Source organism: Lolium rigidum, chromosome 4 (genome assembly GCF_022539505.1).
Source record: "Lolium rigidum isolate FL_2022 chromosome 4, APGP_CSIRO_Lrig_0.1, whole genome shotgun sequence".
Lineage (NCBI taxonomy): Eukaryota > Viridiplantae > Streptophyta > Magnoliopsida > Poales > Poaceae > Lolium > Lolium rigidum.
The window spans coordinates 222701790-222715687 of record NC_061511.1 but is presented as its reverse complement, the minus strand read 5'-3'; the positions used below and the strand labels follow the sequence as shown (position 1 = coordinate 222715687).

Below are 13898 nucleotides of genomic sequence, written 5' to 3'. Positions count from 1 at the left end.
TGTCACTCCCCCCTTTCTCTCTTGGTCGGCGCTGTTTCCACTGCCCGTGCATACAATGTGTTCGACGGAATGCCTCTCCACGGGAAAACTCCTCGAAATAGGATTTCGCCCCGCGGGAAAAACTTTTGCTGCTTCGTCATTCTTTGCGCCTTTGCCGGAGTAGGATGATATGTCGGCTGATAATATTGCCTGCTTGGCTCTTGTTTGCAGGACCGATGGCACCGGAGACGCAGCCGCACTTGCAGCCACCGCCGTCGTGGTCGGCCATCCCGCAAGACCTGGCCGTCCTGGTGCTCCGCCTGCTCCCCGCGTACGTTGACCGTGCCCGCTTCGCCGCGGTGTGCCCGCAGTGGCGTGCCGCCGCGAGGCTGCCCCTTCCTCCGCCGCTGCCGCTGCTTGCTCTCCCCAACGGCACCTTCTACAGCCCCCCCTACACCAAGCCCTTCCGCTTCCCTGGCTGTGGCTTCGCCGGGTACCAGAGCGTCTGCGGGAACTGGCTCGTCTTCCCCCGTGACAACGGGTGCTTCCTGGTCGACCCCTTCTCCAGGGCCACCGTGACGCTCCCCGCTCTCTCGTGCGTCCGTCTCCGGCCTCCCAATGCAGTCGCTGAACGGACAGATTCAGATAAACCAGTCTACGCCACATGGATGCAAATCAGAGAATCAAACAGGCTGCACATAAGTAAGCTAATCGTGTGCTCGCCAAACCTTGTTGCTGCGTTTGTTGGCTTCAGAGATACCACTCAGATTCTAATGTGCCAGCCAGGGGCCTTGTCGTGGTCAGTACGTGCATATGATAGGTGTAAGCGGTTCGAAGACATGGCGTTCTACCAGGGAAAGCTCTACGCCATTGCTGATGACGAGAACCTCCTTGTGGTGAACATCAGCGAGGACCATAACACTGGCGATCCACAGATTTCAAAGATTGGTAGGGTCATTAAGGGTGATCCTTGGTATCCAGTTGCGTATGAAGACGACACTACACCCTGCAAGAAGCTCTACCTGGTTGAATCATGTGGGGCGCTGCTGATGGTACGCAGGGCGATTTGGTGCCGCATTCCTGGAGAATCAGGTAGTAAACTTGTTGCTGGACAGAGCGTGTTTGAGGTTTTCAAGGCTGACTTTGAGCATTCACGTTGGGACAAGGTGACGACCGTTGGGGATGACCAGGTGCTGTTTCTAGGGCGGTGCTCCAGGGCTGTATCTGTGTCTCAGTATGACTTCCCAGGTGATAAAATCTTGTTCTTGGATGACGACGAGTTGGATGACTATGACTATGAGGACGAGAACAGTTGTGTCAGCACCTATCATTTGAGATTCCACTGTGTGACCTGTGTCACTTCAGGCTATCCAGGCATATACTGGAAGCGTGGCGGTGGTATGCATCTGGCAGCATGGCTCTTCCCTCAGGACCGGTGAGAAGGAGTTATACTGCTAGTCTGATATTTCTATTCATGCTGCTCCCAGTCCCAGCTTATCTGAAAACGGCATAGATGTTGAATGTTAAGTGGTTATTTTGCAAGCTGCTCACATGTTGTTATCTCTCTGACTATGGTGGTATGGTGTTCGGTGGTAACCGCTAACAAGCCGTGAGATGCATCAGTAGTGTATTTATCTGAACTTTGTTAATCTGTTAAGTGCCGTGCATCAGTGTTTGTCTGAACTTATTGTGGTGGTTAGTACTTGCTACTACTGTGAAAGCTGTTAGCTGCATCCGTTTTCAACTCTTGTGGCGATTGTTGTGCCGATGAATGATCGTATATTCGTATGGATGTATCCCTCGCTCTTTATCTGTCTGTTATCTTTTTTGCAAGAATTGTATGGTGATCTTTATTTTTCACCCTGTAGCAAGCAACTCTGGAGTGTTAGATTGTTCCATGCTCAAGCTGCCATGTTGTGATCATATCTAACTTGTGATGAACCGTGTGCACTTGTGCTGCTTGTGTGGTTTGACTGAACTTTTAGCTTCAGTCAGTTCTTCAGAGTATTTTATCTGTGCATTCAAAGTTAATTCGACATAAATCAATTCGAAAAGAAAAAGTCGGTATAAATCAAACTTGCCATTCATACGTGGTCAGCCAACCTGACAATCCATGTTTTGCGGGCGGTGGATTAACCATGGACCGCGAACGCATGTAGTTAACTCGGAACCGTGTAGATGCAAAGATTGATATGTACTAGGAGTCGAATGAAGTGTAGGTGTGGATTTGTGAGAGCATTTGGTGCTTATTTCATACTACTAGTTTAGTTTTCTTTCTCTACATGTCTCCGTACCATATTGTTTTTGTTCAGCAGAAGTGTAGGTGAGGCTGCAAGGCGTGTAAAACTGGGAGCTGGATCCGATGGATGAGCTAGTTAGCAATGCTTCATTCATTCGCAAAAAAAAAAAAAAAAAAAAAAAAACTGCAATGCTTCATTGGTTGACATGACATGGGCACATGGTCAACCAATTGATCATCAGTTGTATCAGATCCAGCCATCCATGCTTCAGTTTCCAATTACTAACTAACAGGAAGCTGGTGGACTCATGTTCAGTATCTAGTATCTATTCGCACCTAAAAACACTGAACATGGTGATCGGTCGATGGCGGCACTCTTGTGTCGTCTTCCCTCTTGAGGGCATCGATTTGGAGCTGCTTAGTTCGGAGGGACCCGTAGAAGTTGGATGGTGTTGGCGTTATGGGTTGCGTGGTGACGATGACAATGGTGAGCGGATCGAAGTTGCAGCATGTCCTTCGTCACCCCTGCCATGATGGTGAAGTCGGAGTTGCGAGGTGACTTGTGGCAACGATGCCACTTGATTGGTGCTTGCGTCGGTGCAAGGTGTGCAACCTCTCCTACGAAGGTCACGATTGAAGTCGGAGCTGCCTCCTCCTCGACGTGCTTGGGGGCCGACTGTTTGGCATAGGCTCACTTGGGTTCCGATGCCGTTTGCGGCGAGGGTCTCGGTGGCGGTTGTCTAAGGTGAAGTCGGAATCGCTGTCTCGTGGAGGAGTGACGACGATGACGCTCGATGACATCGTCAACGATGGTCTTTCTCCTTGATGGCGTATGTGCTTCGTGTGGGTAGCTAGGTTGGCCAGGTTGGCCGGGGTGCTAAGTGCGTGTTGTTGGTTTACGTCCGATTTTCTCCTAAAAATTGAGCACTTTCTTCTTAATTAATGGATTGAGGTAAAACTTTTGCCTCCGTTTTGAAAAAGAAAAACACTGAACATGCAGTTCCAGTTCTTCGGTGGACTCCCAAGCACCTAGAACTCCCAGTTCCAGAACCTAAAATCACTCGATCGATCCCAATGTCGGCGCTGAAAAACAGAGCGCTAGCTTCATTTGCTCCTTCAGTCGTTCGTTTCCTAGCCACAGTTCATCAATTAATCTGGGCCCCGACTTACTGGGCCGGCCTGCCAGTCCAAAAGACGTGGGGCGTCCGTCATATAGGAATTGAATTGTTCTTCATTATTTGGAATCTATTCAACTTTCGGTAGGACCCGATGAATTTTCTTGGAACTTACATCTTAATGAGAAGGTTTTCGCACGCTCGCTATACAATGTGATTATCCAATCTAATATAAGTTAATAATAACAAAAAATTTGGGAGATGAAAATACCACTAAAAACTTAAGATTTTTGGATGGTATTTGCGTAGAGGGGTAATCCTAACTAAAGACAATCTTGGTAAGCGTAATTGTCATGGAAGCAGTCAGTGTGTGTTCTGTCATCAAAATTAGACGATAAAACACTAATTCTCCAATGCCGCTTTGGTAGAACTATATGGTCAATCATCCAAGTAGCTTCTAATCTGTATCCTAGTGTCGCCAATATCTTCGGTAATTGGTTTCATGTTATTGATCTCAGGTTTAGAACGCTTATTAGGGTGGAAACTCTTTCTATTTTATGTTCGTTATGACTGTGCAGAAATGAAAAAATATTTAATGAAAAAATTGTTTACTTTTGTAGGTTATGTACAGATGTACCGGTATTCTCCGTTTATGGTCACCTCTATAAAGGGTGGAGAATCACGATTTCTTTACAGAGGAGGTCCGTACACGGTTGAAGGCTAGGGATATTTTTTTTAGCATAATTTGTGGATTGGACCTCCCTTTTTATTTCAATTTTCGAGACTATCTCAGATTTGTGAAGGCCCATGTGCATTTTAGTAATGCAAAGGTCAGTGTTTCGAGTAATAAAGTGCCAGTTGAAAAAAGGAATTGAATTTCGCACCCGACACCCAGAAACGAAAACGCGAACACGAGCGCAGCGCACGGCGGCGACAAGGACCAGCGCCGCCGCGCCACACAACGCCGAAACCAGTCGACCTATCCGTGACCGAGGAGGTCGCCGGACATGCTGCTGGAAGAGCTGCTCCGATGCCAGATCCAGGAGTGGTACCCGACGTTCCGCCGCCACACCGTCCCCACCCTCATCATCCCTCTCCCCGCCGCCTTCCTCCGCTACCTCGCCGGGAATCCCGCCTACCCCGACCCCGACGCCCCCGACAGCCCTCTCCCCTTCCTCCTCCCAGCGACCACTTCCGGCCGCACCCCGTTCCCGCCGATCCACGCCCACCTCCCTGACCCCGTCTCCCTCCTCGACCGCGACACCTCCGAGCTCATCTTCGACTCCTACGACGACAGCGACGACGACGAGAACCCGCTCCGCCCCGCCTTCCCCGACCTCGAGACCGCCTTCGACGCCGCCATCGCCGAGCTCGGCGGCGCCGCGCTCCCCAAGCTCAACTGGAGCGCGCCCAAGGACGCCGTCTTCATGGCCGCCGACGGCACCGCGCGCTGCACCTGCTTCGCCGAGGTCGCCATGCTGCTCCGCGCCTCCGACTGCATCGCGCACGACCTCGCCTCCGCGCGTTCCTCCTGCCACGACTTCCTTCGCGCGGTTGGTGTTCGACGGAATGCTGCATCAGTAGCAACCGCCGGGGAAAGTGCTCCACCAAATGGCAGCATCATTAGCAACGGTTCTGGTTCTCTAAATGATCCCAGCGTGAATCACAATGAGGGAGGCAAGCAGTCTGCCGCTGCAGACACTGATGTATCAGAAAGCAGCGATGACAATGACACCTGGGTGGATGATGGGTTCCAGTACTACCTCGCGCTCCGGAAGTGGTACCCGGGCCTCCGCCCCGAGTCAGAGTTCCGTTGCTTCGTGCGGGGACGAACGCTGGTCGGCGTGTCGCAGAGGGACCCCTCGGCGTACTACCCCTCGCTGCCTCGGTGGAGGGTGGAGGTGCAGCCGATGATTGAGGATTTCTTCGAGGATGTAGTGGAGCCACAGTTTGCTGCAGAGAATTACACATTTGATGTGTCTGTGAGAGCCGATGGCCGGGTGAAACTGATCGATTTCAATCCTTGGGGTGGCTACACCTTGCCACTCTTGTTTACGTGGGAGGAGCTTGAGGAGGAGCAGCGAGGAGAGGACGAGCTGGAGTTTAGAGTGGTGATGCAGCAGGGTGCAGTGAGGCCAGGGTTGATGACAGCTGTGCCATATGATATGCTGGATTGGGGAGATGGGAGTGGCTGGGATGTGTTCCTCAAGAGGGCTGACAATGAATTCAGCAAACAGATGGCCACGTTGGGTGAGGACTCCAGTAGGTGAACAACTAAAGTGATGGCTCTTGGAGTCTTGGTAATGTTCCATCCATCAAACTCTAGAAGTAGCAACTTCCTTCAGATTGTTATGCAAATCACGGGTGTGCCGTTTTGTGACTTCTGTAATCTTTGGGTACTTGAAGAAACATATTTTTACTGGAAGTCTGTGGCTCATGGCTGAAACTGCAATGGATCAAATCTTAAACATGAACACACCTCCTTCTTTTCCTTTGCTGTTTCATCTGTACTCGCTTCCGTTATATCTATCCATGTATCTGGCATTTAAACTGACAGTTCAGACGATTATCATAGCATGTTTTTGGTTCATTAAAGGAAAAAGTCCATTTGTAACCTTAAACTCTGCCCTGAGTTCATATTTCAACCTCAAACTCGAAATGGTGCAGTTTAGGACCCTGTACTCTTAATAGCATTTGGTTCTTGACTGCCGTCAAGTTTTGGTCCCTTGGACTGAATTTAACCTCAGTATTCACCATGTGGCTTCCACATCACCAAATAGGGGACTACATGTCATTCATTCTCTCTTTTGTCTCTCACCAAATGCTGGCCAAGTAGTCTTATTCTGTAAGGTGTCCATTGTCTTATAGAGTTGTATCAGTAATCCTAAATCTATTTGAGCACCAAACTAAAAAGTCATGACGTCCTGCAGGATTGAGGCCCATTAACTTGCTTTGACTCTGTTATGTTAGGGATGTTCTGTTTAATGTTAAGCCGAATAAGCTAGCGGTTTTGTCCTAACTCCTCACTTAACTTGTTAACCTTATTTTACTGAGGCTAAAGCTTAAATTGGGCAAAACAGGCCCTGTTATGATCTACTGACAGTAGGCAGGTCATATATGCAACACAAAGCTTACGAGTTGTATTGTGTAGGCCTGTTGTCATGTATTATGATTTTTTTCTCTGAAGTGAATTATGATGGTTATTTTGGTACAGTTATTGCTGAGGGTGCAATGCACTTTTGTGCGCTAATTATGTGCCAAAGGGTTCAAGAGAGTTACTAGAAATAATATCTTGGAGCTAAGAGACTCACTTTCTCAGCTTCTCAGCAATGCCTGAATCCTGATTCACTCATTATCATTGACCTGCATAATTGACTTAATTTGTGTCCCATAATTGAAGAATTTGTGAGTTCTTTCTGAAGATATGTTGAGCTGTATCCTGCAGCCAATGGCAGGTGAATGCATGCAGTAGCATGCTTAGATGAGCACCTCGGTTATGTGCAAGGTAGATTTAGTGCTGCACAGGAATTATTCACTGGCATATTACTACTGAATCTTACTTCTTGAATAAGTTTTGTTTTACGGTGCAGGCTTGGACTTGAACCAGAGGGATACATTGAAGTAACTACAAAGCAACAGATTTAAAGACGTGTTTTGACTCAATGAGGTAACACTCTTGTCTCTAGACTCTCGTTAAGTCGTTAGCCTCAGTTGCATATCGTACCGTCATTAATATCTCCTTGGCATTATAGAATACTTGTCAGTATGTATTCAGATGAAGCTAGCCAGCGGGTGCTAACGCGTGTCGAGGTCGGCAAGGGGCAGCTAGCCTTGGTATCATAACATGTAGCTGACAGTCGTTAGAGAATTCAGATAAGAAATAAATCAATAGATAGTTCAGATAAGAAAGCCACACTAAAAAATCGATCTGCAGATGCTTGGCAGAAATATATTCCCATGCATCTACCTGATCAACAAGGAATAGTACAGACATGCACTAGTTGTTTACGCAACCTGAGTATGTATATACGTATGTCTAGTCCCCGAGATGACTTCATATAATACCTGTACGTTGTCCTTGATATGTATTTCTACAGCGAGATGCACGGGGAGGAGCTCCATTAGGTAGGTGGTCTAGGGTACGTTGGTGCGGTACGACTGCTTGCACACCCATGTTTTTTATGTGCTTGCAATAAGTGTGACACTTGCAGAGTTGAGCTCTGCTTGCTAAGCCATATGAAGCTTTGAAAGGCCACTTCCGAAGCTGGAGCAGATCCTGATCCGTGTGAGATGTCCATAAGAGTTTATCTACACATCCCCCGACACAAGTTATTCTTCAAGGTACGTGTGTGTAACTAACTGCTTCCCATGTTTGCAAGATATGCATGGTGCTTTGATTCACTTTACTGCAGTTAAACTAGTTTTTACAAGCCTTGTTCACGAAATAGGTTTTGTAATGTCCGAAACGTTTATTCAGAGGTTTCCTGGAAGCTGTGCGATGCGTCAGGCAGCAATTCTTTTCCCTCGGACTGATGAGAAGGTGTTATACTGTTACTGCTATGCAGGTTGCTCCCAGGTATCAGAGGTTGCAAACTGCTCACAGGTTATCTATCTGACTGTGACTTATATGGTGTTCACTGGTTCCCGTACAAACAAGGTTGTGAAATGCATTAGTACGTACAACCTCTGATATGGCGTAGCTAGTCAAGTTGACGCTGCGGTGTTGTTCCCTGTCTTTCACGGTGCAAAAGTATCAGCTGGCAGCAACCAGAGCTATATTTAATCAAGTCGCTAGGAGCTGTGTCAGTAATCCTTCCCTCGTAGTCTCACAGCAATCAGCCAAAGCAGAACTGATTTCACTAGTAATTAACCCAGTTTGCAAAAATAGGAGATGCAAACCAAACGGAAACTGCACAGACACCCTCACGGCGAGGTAGCATGTGGGCGATCCTCTAGGAATCAGCAGAAAATTAGAGGTTGATGCTCCAATTTCCTGACCAAGAAGATCTCGATCGATACTCAACTCATACACACAGAACTTGGCCCCCGCACCATCCTGTCGTTTTTCCGGTTTATCTTCATCAAAAACGAAGTCTGCCCTAGTTACATGGTCGTATGAGCCTTTATATAGTGGCAAAAGTGCATGCAAGCACTTGATTGACACGGACTCTTCATCTAATTGGACTGCTATAATCTGGGACTGAACAAATGAGCAGGCTGCCCCTTTTACATCTCAGGCCAACCCATGACGCTAGCTTAAAAACACCATGTATTGCAGGAAAGTAAAACAGTAGCTAATGGCAATCTGGCCCACCATTATATACCTGCACGGAGTTCTAAACCTGGGCTTTACCTCCTGCTTCGGTACAATTTGTACTGCAGTTTCACTATGACTGATCAAAACTCAAGTACTTTTGTTGCAATCCAAACTATTTTCCTTGTTAACACCAGTGTTCGCAGTAGTACCTATAATATTTCCTCGTCGCCTCGTTGGTACCACGTACTTTGAAGCCTTCACAGAATTATCAATAGCAGTAGATAGGACTGCATCAAGCTCTTTAACTAAATATAAGACATTTTGTAGTAGTTGTCTGAACTTCGTTACTCTTCTAAGTGCCTTGTATTTGTGCATGTCTGAACTTACTGTGGTGGTTACTACTTAATACTACTGTGAAAGCTGTAAGCTGCATCAATTTTCAACTCTTGGGTCGATTGCTGCGTCGATGAATGATCGTAAAAATGTGCATTATCTTTGATTCTTTGGCATGGCGGTCTCGTATTATTATATTGTTCACTATTGCTAGACCTACTAAACCGAAGTTAAAAATGTAACTTTCCTACCTTTTGTACTGCAGTTTCACTAGCACTGATCAAAACTCAAGTACTTTTGTTGCAGTCCAAACTATTTTCCTTGTTAACACCAGTGTTCGCAGTAGTACCTATAATATTTCCTTGTCGCCTCGCTGGTACCACGTAGTTTGAAGCCTTCACAGAATTATCAATAGCTTCATTGCTCGGTCTTTCTTTTTTACTTTCCTACCTTTTATCCTTTTTTTTGATCCATTATCACTCTCTCCTTCCTGGAATACATGGTGCATAAATTTAGTCAAAATCTAAACTTACCAAGTTTGACGAATATATAGAAGAGAATATCAACAACTACAATATGGACTGAATACATTATGAAAATATAATTTATGATGGATCTATTGATATTGATTTGCTATTGTAAATCATCATGTGCATTTATATATATATAGATTTGGTCAAACTTAGCAAGCATTGAATTTTGACTAAAGTTACGAGACCGAGGGAGTATTATTTATTCATCTTTCACTTTTTGTTCCTTCTAAATTTCTTTTATTGTTTTTCATGTGTTTCACCAGTAATTAATCCATTTATGTAATTTTAGAGGTAATATTTCTTAAATTGGTTTTCTAGAACAAATATAACCTAACACTCTAGCATATTTTTACGCTGACAACATTAAATTAAAAAAATACAACTTGTGTAAAAAAATATTTGATGTCATTAATGTTTTATTTGACCATGCATGAACCTTCTTATAGAAGGTAAAAATATGACCAAAAAATCTAAGTTAATGTTCTTATGGTGGCGATCTCGGCATCTAAGAATAACTCGATCTTGGCGATTGAAAATACAGTGTTGAGCTGAGCCTTATTTATCCAATCCTATTTGTCTTTGTTTAGGCAGGTTATAAATTGAGAGCTTAATGTGGACATGGGAAGAAAGCACTGAACCAAATTGGTGATGGTATGCCACAGCAAGCAAAGGAACCACATACAGTCTGGACGAAACAAGTACAGGGCTGGACGGCTGGTACAAACTCAATGTCGACGCTGGGCTTCTCTCATGAAGAAAATAATGGAACGTGTGGTGCTGTCCTAGCTGACCATGAAGGAAAGGAGGTGATTTCAGCGTGGGGAACAGTACCGTATTGTCAATCAGCTATTCAGCTGATTGTTCAAAAAAAAAATCAGCTATTCAGCTGACATAGCAGAAGCAATTGCAATTTTAGAAGGAACCGAAGTTTACCTGTTGAAGCTATCCCTGTGATTCAAGAAAGTGAGCAATCTGAAGATGAAGGACACAAGCAAGTCGCCTTTGTCATTTATCCTCTCAGAAACCAGAGATCTGCTGGTTCTCCTGCCGGATTATAAAGTTTAAAAAGTAAATAGAATTGGAAATTTTGTGGCGCATCATCTTGCTAGTTTTGGTCATAGTGTGTCTGTGTGTGGAGTGGGGGGGGGGGGGGGTGTTAGTGAGTGCGAGTCTTCCTTGCATGGTTGAATTAGTTCAAAGAGATTGTAATTATGCATGTTACCAAGACACTGTTGAATGATTCGAAATTGCTAGTCATTAGATTTGCCTCGTGATTTGTGCTGACATGACAGTTATAATTGGGTTGCAGCTTAGATTTTCCTAGTTATAAAAGGGCTGCAACTGAGATTTACCAAAGTACACTTAGGTTGTAACTGAAGAAAAAAATTAGACTATTGAATTTTCTTTGAGATTTGTGTTGTCCTATGTATTTATATTTTATAGACAGGGGTAGTAAAAAAGTAATTACCTACTCATATGGTCGAATTGATATGTTTTTTGAGAATCATATTTTTTTTTTCCTGAAAGGGTCGCGGGAGTCTTTGTTTGGCAGTGAGCGAGCGCCCGGCCCATACAGCTTGGCTGGGCCTTCGGCGGTTGCACACCTGGTCAGTGGTCACACTCCCTTCAAGAAACCTTTCAAGCGCAACAGCAGCGGGCGGCATCCTCGCCGGCGCGGTACGGGCGGCAAATGGAGCAACACCGGGACAGCGCTGGTGCGTACTGTTACCCATCTCTTGCTTCTACATACGCAGTTTCCGCCTTCCTCTCCTCCGGGGGATCACGTCCCCTCTCTTCCCTTCTCTGTCGGCGTTGTCTCCACTGGCCACGCACGCCGACTGTTCGACGCAATGCCTCTTCGTTGGGTAACTTTGGCTGTTTAGTGATTATGCGCGCGTCTGTGGTGGCAACCTGCATGATTGTGCATTGCCTGACCTGGCGAGTTTAAGTAGGATTTTAGAACGGTTAGTGGCTCTCTTAATCCATCCCTGGGGGAGCAGCTGGAGCCTGCATGGTTTGGGTGTTCTTGGTGAGCAATTGTTCGGAGGGACCATTAACTTTCATACTCCAAAGTCCAAACTTAGTAGGTATACCATCATATTTGAACTGCCTATTTTCCAAATACCAAACTCCATGCATCAGTGACTCGGTCAGTTCACAAAGCAATCCAAATTGTCGCGAAAAGGATTGTATGGTCAAAGTATGAAAGCGAGACCTTCGTATTCTACCAAAATAATCTAAGACTGCTTTCTAAACCAGGCATTTCTTTCCTGTCAGTATCGAACCATTTATTCCTGAATTCCAAACAAAACCCAGTACCACATTTGGGGAATTGCTTAGCAGATCATTTGCTGATACTGTTGCCTGCTTGTTTCTGGTTTGCAGAACCGATGGCACAAGAGACGCAGCCGCACTTGCAGCCACCGTCATCATGGTCGGAAATCCCGATGGACCTGGCCGTCCTGGTGCTTGGGCTGCTCCCTGCGTATGCCGACCGCGCCCGCTTCGCCGCTGTGTGCCCGCAGTGGCGCACCGCTGCGAGGCAGCCCCTTCCACTGCCACTTCCACTGCTCGCGCTCCCGGACGGCACCTTCTACAGTCACCCTTACAGCAAGTTGTTCCATTTCCTGGCTGCGGTTTCGCCGAGTACAAGAGCGTCTGCGGCAGCTGGCTCGTCTTTCCGCGCGATGACGGATGCTTCCTGGTCAACCCCTTCTCCAGGGCCACCGTGACGCTCCCTGCTCTCTCCCGTGTCCGACTCCGGCCTCCAAATGCAGTCGCTAAATGGGCAGACGAGGGAGGGGAGAAAGTTGCTTCTCCTTACGTCACTTGGTTGCATATCAATGAATCAAAGAAGCTGCACATAAGTAAGCTAATTATGTGCTCGCCAAACCTTGTCGCTGCACTGGTCGGCATTGGACACACCAGTCAGATTCTGATGTGCCAGCCAGGGGCCTTGTCGTGGTCTGTACGTGCGTACGATCGGTGTAAGGGGTTCGAAGATATGGCATTCTACCAGGGTAAGCTCTACGCTATCGCTGATGATGAGAACCTACTTGTTGTGAACATCAACGAGGACCATAGAACTGGGGATCCACAGGTTTCTCGGATTGGACAAGTGATAAAGGGTGATCCATGGTACCCATATCCCGTGGAGGGGCACATTATGCCCTGCAAGAAGATCTACCTGGTTGAATCGTGTGGGGCACTGCTTATGGTACGCAGGGCGATTTGGTGCCGGTTTGTTCGACCTGGAGTCGGCGGTGAAGTTGTTGCTGGACAGAGCGAGTTTGAGGTTTTCGAGGCTGACTTTGAGCATTCACGGTGGGTCAAGGTGTCGACCTTGGGGGACGACCAGGTGCTGTTTCTAGGGCGAAGGTGCTCCAGGGCCATGTCAGTGTCCCAGTACAACGAGTTGTGGGGCGATCGCATTGTGTTCTTGGATGATGACGAGCAGAACCGTGTGGACTACCTCTACGATGTGGAGTACAGTTCTTGCAGCGCCTATGATATCAGATCTGGCGCGGTCCGTTCTTCTCATCCAAAGATGTCCTGGAAGCGCTGCAAGGAGATGGATCTGGCAGCATGGCTCTTTCCTCAGGACGGATAAGAAGGTGCACATAGTGTTGTTTCTTATTTCTATGCAAGCTTCTCCCAGGCTATCTGACCGTGCTATAAATCAGTGGTTATCGTTGCAAACTGCTCACAGGTTATCTATCTGACTGTGGTATGTATGATGTTTGGTATGTTGTTCAGAGGTTCCCCAGCAAGCCTCAAAATGCTGTGTTGGTATTTATCTTAACTTCTGTCAATTGACGTGCATCAGTGCTGGTCTGAACTTATGGTGCCACTATGAAGGCTGTTAGATGCATACCTTTGCTGTACCGATGAATGATGGTAAAAATGTAGCGCTGTTATCTGTCTGTTATCTTAGGTATATGGTGGTATCTTCTTGTTTTATGCGAGAACTGCTTGGTGGTCGTTGTCACCCTGTAGTAACTAAATCAGGAGTGTTAGAGTCTGTTTCATGCTCAAGTGGCCATGCATCTTGTGATCATATTGAGCTTGTGATGATGAACCTTGTAGAGTTTTGCTGCTTGTGACATTTGACTGAACTGAGTCCTTCAGAGTATTTTAGCTACGCAATCGGATTTAATTTCCTAGTCCCTTTCACTGATCGAAGGGGACATAGATCAAAGTTGCCATGCATGCATTATGCCTACGTGATGAGCTACCTGACAAACCATGGTTTCCGTGCTGTGGATTAACCATGGACCTGAAACACGCACGTAGTTACTTCGAAAAGCCATTTAGAAACATTGTAATGCAAAGATCGATACGCATGGAGCAGAGAGGAGTATAGTACTGGGACTAGAATCAAGTGCAGGTGTGGTTTTGGACTGCACGTGAGAGCATTTGATGCGTGTCTGCTCTGCTTATTC

The 13898-nt window shown here is 46.5% G+C and overlaps 2 protein-coding genes and 1 pseudogene across 2 annotated transcripts; all 3 read left to right on the top strand.

The window, feature by feature from the left end:
• Positions 1-215: 215 nt before the first annotated feature.
• On the top strand, positions 216-1646 carry LOC124648310 (F-box protein At2g26160-like). The gene has a single exon (XM_047188097.1). The coding sequence runs from the start codon at positions 216-218 to the stop codon at positions 1416-1418; it is 1203 nt and encodes a 400-aa protein (XP_047044053.1). The 3' UTR covers positions 1419-1646.
• Positions 1647-4257: 2611 nt separating this feature from the next.
• On the top strand, positions 4258-5722 carry LOC124649574 (cell division cycle protein 123 homolog). Its single transcript, XM_047189178.1, has one exon. It carries the CDS (start codon positions 4341-4343, stop codon positions 5601-5603), a length of 1263 nt encoding a protein of 420 aa, XP_047045134.1. The 5' UTR covers positions 4258-4340; the 3' UTR covers positions 5604-5722.
• Positions 5723-11846: 6124 nt separating this feature from the next.
• LOC124648309 lies at positions 11847-13423 on the top strand (annotated as a pseudogene).
• The last annotated feature ends 475 nt before the right edge of the window (positions 13424-13898 follow it).